General features: G+C 39.5%; 1 protein-coding gene and 1 long non-coding RNA gene across 2 annotated transcripts; one reads left to right on the top strand and one right to left on the bottom strand.

Moving 5' to 3' along the window:
• The first annotated feature begins 1428 nt into the window (after positions 1 to 1428).
• On the top strand, positions 1429 to 3819 carry LOC113741765 (ethylene-responsive transcription factor TINY). The gene has a single exon (XM_027269386.2). It carries the CDS (start codon positions 2837 to 2839, stop codon positions 3584 to 3586), a length of 750 nt encoding a protein of 249 aa, XP_027125187.1. The 5' UTR covers positions 1429 to 2836; the 3' UTR covers positions 3587 to 3819.
• A 169-nt stretch (positions 3820 to 3988) lies between these two features.
• Positions 3989 to 4336, bottom strand: LOC140005107 (uncharacterized). The gene is made up of 2 exons (XR_011812886.1): positions 4117 to 4336; positions 3989 to 4023 (listed from the first exon to the last, which is right to left on the bottom strand). It is a non-coding gene; the product is annotated as an uncharacterized lncRNA (long non-coding RNA).
• Positions 4337 to 5881: the final 1545 nt, after the last annotated feature.

Genomic DNA, 5881 nt, shown 5'->3' with positions numbered 1-5881 from the left:
GTGACCATCAGCCCAAAGGATATTTTGTTTTTGGATAACTATTTATTGTGGTATAAGAATTGCTGAATTAGTTCTGAATTTTGAAAAACAAATTGAGTGCTGTTTAGCAGCAGTGTACTTGTTACTTCCCATTGTCTAAGCCAAAGTATTGTTAATATTTTACGTTTTTTTTATAAACGCCTATATCAATCACGTTTTCATTCATTTTCCATACATTAAATTGCTAATATATATATATATATATATATATATATATATATATATATATATATATATATATTTTTTAATAAAAGCTTCAAAATTACTAGCAATGCAAAAAAAAAAAAAAAAAGATTATTATGCTGCTTGTACGAGAACTTTTCACGAATTAATTGTCAAACAAAATTTAAGATCCCAATGTCGTGTCACAGTTCATAACTCCAACTGGGTCTGGGGGGCCTTATTGTTTGATTGGGATTGGTACGTTGCCATCGGTCGGTAATAAATCGGAGTATTGACACAACAGCATCCTTACAGGGAAATAAGTTGTGTAGTTTTCCAGAGCTTCAGGAGGATGTGTGCAGTAGGTCTAATAGTAGGGGATTTTTAAGCGGAGCAGCAGAAGGGGCCTGATGTACAACATTGTAGTACGTGCCAAGACATAAACAAGAAGGAGAGGTCGTCCGTCTTCTTTTTCTGGCAAATTTGAGGAGGCCTGGCCTGCAGGCGGACGCTACTGACACCCCGCTTTTGCACCGAAAATTGGCCTCTGCTATACTCACTCACAACTTGGTTGGAAATTTCAGACAATTAAATGCCGTGAGCCACAAAACCTCTCTCGGAGTCGGAGGCCTTGTGTCAAAGAAACTTCTTCGCACCTGTTTCTCCATTTCATCCCACCAAATTACCGAAGCGGTAGATAGACCGGAAATGTATTTTTAATTATCTTTTCTTTTCACAGTCGGCTAAATACATCACAGAAGAGTAATTATTCACAGTCGGCTAATTTATACAACTAGATGGCGTGGCTTGCTATATGGATTGAGAACGAGATAAGGTCAATTATTGCTAGTATGTAAAAAAAGAAAAGGACAAAAGGGTTGTCATGAATTACATTCAAAGGAAGATGTACAAAAATAGTAATCCTTCTGTCTCATTGGTTGAAAGCATTATTGTACTTTTCATTTTCGGACGTGTTAATATGTTTGTTATGTTGAGAAAGTTAAATCACTTTTTTTAATTTTTTTAATCATAAATATATATATATATTATCATTCAAATTTAAATTTTGAATTTGTGAGAATAAAGTTCAAAAAAGTAGTACGAAAAAAAATAAAAATTTCAAAATATAACAAAATAATTGATATGGAGCTATTAACATGTTTTTTTTTTTTTTTATATATATTGGATAGATGCGCTTTCGCGTCATCTCGTTGCTTTTTTCGGTCATTCGTGTCGTCAGTTGCTCACAAGGGCGGTCGGGTCCGTCTTTCAGCTCTTGGGATTTGGAGCAGACGACCCTAGCACCCAAGGCAAGGAGGAGAGGACTGAGCGGAGCTCTCCGGCTACAATTTCCTAATCATCAATAATGAATGAATTCAAGAAGAGTTGGAAGACAAATGAGAATCACGTTCACACCCAGCGGCCAATTACTTGCGACTACTGCTAAGTACGAGTATTTACTCTACCACCAATCCATAACGAACAACGGGACAAAGTGCTAAGTGGCAGGATTACGACGTAGGAGCAGGATCCCTCCAACGGATACAAACATGAATGGGATTTGAAAGATACCACCATTCTACGAGACCTGCTCCAAGTCCAACAACGGCGGGCCTCTTCCTTTTGGTGACGGACGGCCTTTATCTGGTACCGGTAATTCTTTTGTTCCCCATTATAAATTCAAATAATATAATAGAAGGACTTCACCTCACCCAAAAAAAAACCAACTTTTATATCTTAGTATTATAATAAGCAGTGATTTTATAGTACCAGTGGTGGTATTTACTAGTAGTATTTAACTTGTCAAGACTCGAGACAACAACATGTTGATTTTTGACACAGTTAGTAGTTTCTTGTCCTTTTAATCGGATCATACTTTTTCATTCAGACGTCGTCTTCATGTGAATCACTTTTTACACTTCGTCGTCAATTGAACCCTTTGGTTTCCAGCGACAAAAAATTCCTCAAATTTGTGCTGCCGATGCCACCAGTTGAAACCAAAAAAAAAAAGAGCGCAGTATAAAAAGAAAAACAAAGAGATTCGAGATGGGCAGACATTTTCAAAATTTATTTTTAAGGCATTGGGTACCAACCATTATGGAGCCCACATATATTACTGTTCAACGTCATGACCCATTGCTTGCGTAGGTCCCACCCTCCAAACCCCGTCGTCGTCTTCTTCTTCTTCTTCCCTCCTCGGCCTCGTTGTTTGTACTTTTCAGCTTCTCTCTCTCTCTCGGGCTGGGGGTGGGTCTCTCATTTTCAATCCTCAAGTGAGTGAGCGAGGGAGTACTTAGTAGTAGTAGTTAGTAGTACTTAGCCACTTAGGCAAGAGTAGTATGAATGAGCTCATTATTAGTCCGTAAGTAAGCGCTGTAATTGGTAGCCGGTAGGTTAATTGTCACTGTTCCAGAAATTGAAAGAGAGCGTATTAACTTTTTAACTCTTTAATTTCGTACTCAGGCCACCCCCACAACCCCCTCCTCTCTATAAAGCCCCCCACTCTCTCTCTCCACCCCCCCATTCCCCAACGGGTATATTGACATTTGTCCCCTATATTTATCTTTAACCATTCTTTCTTTCCAGTGTACCAACACCCCTGCATGCGGTTTTTCTTTTCCTGATCATAATAATAATGTCTGAGCCACCGAGTTCGTGTTCTTCATCTTTAAGTTCTTCGTCGTCGTCATCATCGTCCTCCGGGTCAACTCAGTCTAACCCGTCCGCCGAGCTCGTAAAAGTTTCCAAGGAAGAAGAAGAAGAAGACAGGCCGCCGCTCAAGAGACAACGCGACAACAGCGGCAACAAGCATCCAGTTTATAGAGGAGTGCGGATGCGGAGCTGGGGAAAATGGGTGTCTGAAATTCGCGAGCCACGTAAAAAATCGCGCATATGGCTCGGAACCTATTCCACCGCTGAAATGGCTGCTAGAGCCCATGACGTGGCTGCCCTGAGTATTAAAGGCAACTCGGCCATTTTAAATTTTCCTCAACTCGTTGAGTCGTTGCCCCGCCCAGTCTCGCTCGCTCCCCGGGACGTTCAAGCGGCTGCAGCTAAGGCGGCCGCAATGGCGGAGCTCAGCTCTTTATGCTCCTCCTCCTCGTCGTCGCTATCGTCATCAGTGAGCGACTCAATATCATCACCATCAACAACTACAATGACGGCTTCGTCGGAGGAGTTGGATGAGATTATCGAGTTGCCGAGTCTGGAGGAGAGTTTTGACTCGTCCGAGTTGACACTGTCTGACTCGGTGGTCGACGGGTGGCTGTTCCCGCCGTGGTGGGTGCCTGACGCTGAGTTCTACGGCTATTTGCTGGGTCAAGCTGCGGTTGGTGATTGCGAGTTGCTGAAACCCACCAGCTTTGGGGACATTGAAATGGGTTAGCTCCACGTGGTACACCTAAAACGTCTAGCATTTTTTTTTTCCTCTTTTTTTTTTTTTATTTATTATAAAGAGAAAATGTCTAGAAGCTGTTTGGCTTATGGTTTACATTTTTGTTCCACTAGGGCCACAATATAAAATATATACCCATGTCTATAATATTTTGGTTCTTGCTAATGTTCCCGGACGATGATCATGTAATATATATATATATACGTGCTTTTGCTGTTTAATAATTATACACACAGACATGTTTTTGCCATTTCTGTCGTTTCTTCCACTCTACATAGTTCAGATTGCAAGTAACTTCTACCAAAACAAAAGTGATCTTACCCTCATATCTCCTTTTTGTAATTGGGTATTTTGTTCTTTGCTTTGTGGTATATGTATATATGAGATGCTTCATTTTCGCATAGAAGGCCGAGGATTGTGAAGAGGGCCTGTAAGATGGGATGATGCTATTTCATTTTCAAATGAACTGGAAGCTGTGAATTAATTCAGAAAATGTCCTTAAGACTTGTAGTAATTCTTACGGGTGAAAGACAGAAGACGATCGCCTAACGTGGCGGCCATGGCTTTACTTCGTGCTGTAATTTTCACCAGAAAAGCTGATAACTACTTCGTGGCCAACAAAAGAGCTTTACTTGGCTGGGCCTGAAAAGTTTTGAGAAGCAAATCAGAATCTCCTCCCATTTCTTGACAAAAAATGAAAAAGAAAAGTGGAATGTTCAATTGGACAACACGAACAAAACACCTCATGGGGACTTGAGAGGGGTCTTCTGTCTATCTTCTTCTTCTACTTATAAAAAGTGTGGTGATTGTCGTACGTAGCGTCAATGCCCATTATCTTAAAGACAACATGGGCGTTCCAGTTTTGTAGTTTGTCTACAAGCAAACAGATGTCCCAGTCAAAAGTCATAGGCCATTACCATCTTGTCCCTCTAAGTCATTGGCAGATATATTTTTTTTTTATCAGCAGTGTATAGTAAGTAATGATTAGGATAAATTTAATCCATTTTTTAACCATAGAGGTTATAATATTCAACTATTGCATCTTGTTTGTTTGTTTGTTTGTTAACTTTCAAATGATTTGAAGAGATGGTGCCCCGAAAAGCAAGTCATTTGTGCAGAACAGATATATTGCAGTCTGTGTGGGCATAATGACTTGCATCTCCAGAGTCTAGCCACCACGTACCTTATCTTCTCAGCTTAATTAGTTTGCTTTGACTGCGTCGTTGCGTTGGTTCTCCTTACACCCGCGACGGGATTCTCTGTCTCACATTCTGTGCTACTTTTTATTCACATATCAATAATATGTTTTGAAAAATCTAAATGTATTAAATGAGTTAGGTTATATTCAATACTAATAATCTACTATATTAAATAAGGTAGTTTATAGTAATAACAACTTACATTAAATAAGAATATTTTTTTAAAAAAAATTAAAAGATAACTACATTTTCCAATTAAAAAATGAACTATAATTTGGGACAGGACGGAAGGCCAGAGTGGGACGGAGGGAGTACTAATTTTCATGGAGAGTCTACCATATTCGGCAAGTATTTGAAACTTGTTGCACGTGAAGATGAAACAGACCTGGCTTTTGGGAAATAGCACAGGGGGCTGCAGAGGTTTTCACTCACTCAGCATTAATATTAATATTAGTATTGTAGGCTGCAGAGGTTTTCCCAGCATCATCAACGTAAATTAATGCAGATTCACATGTTTGATTAGTTAGATTAGATGAGTGCGCGGTTCCATCACATGTTGAAGCCTTTAGACTTTATGGATATCACGAGAATTCTCGAAACGTCAAAAGTCCATAAGTATATAAAACTGTTTATAATCCAAGTTTTGTGAGTATCTTTTGCACAGCATACAAAATCTCAATGCCAACAATGGCACGACCCGGCCGCTAATTCTTGAATGGTTGAGACAAATTGATCAAAAGAGATGTTTTATGATTTAGATTCTTATCCATTGTTGTATGGGACAAATTTCAATCGAGTACGAGCACATAACATAACGTAACGTAACAAGAGTGTAATACAAACAAAAGTTGACTTTGCCCTGTCTAAATTATCATGTTTCATTTTCTTCTAGTGAAAATGTAATACTACTACACGAGATGCCATTAATTAATGACTCCCCGTTTCAGGATATCAAACCCAAAGAAGAAGGCGGAGCGAGCAGAGGCTTGTTTACGTTATAACAAGGAAGGTTCTATCACCAGTCACTCTCCGAGTTTCTATCACCAGTCACCCTCCAAGGCGCTGGCATTACTAAAAGATGCATCAG

This window comes from Coffea arabica, chromosome 4c, assembly GCF_036785885.1.
Source record: "Coffea arabica cultivar ET-39 chromosome 4c, Coffea Arabica ET-39 HiFi, whole genome shotgun sequence".
Lineage (NCBI taxonomy): Eukaryota > Viridiplantae > Streptophyta > Magnoliopsida > Gentianales > Rubiaceae > Coffea > Coffea arabica.
This window is presented reverse-complemented; position numbering and strand designations above follow the sequence as displayed.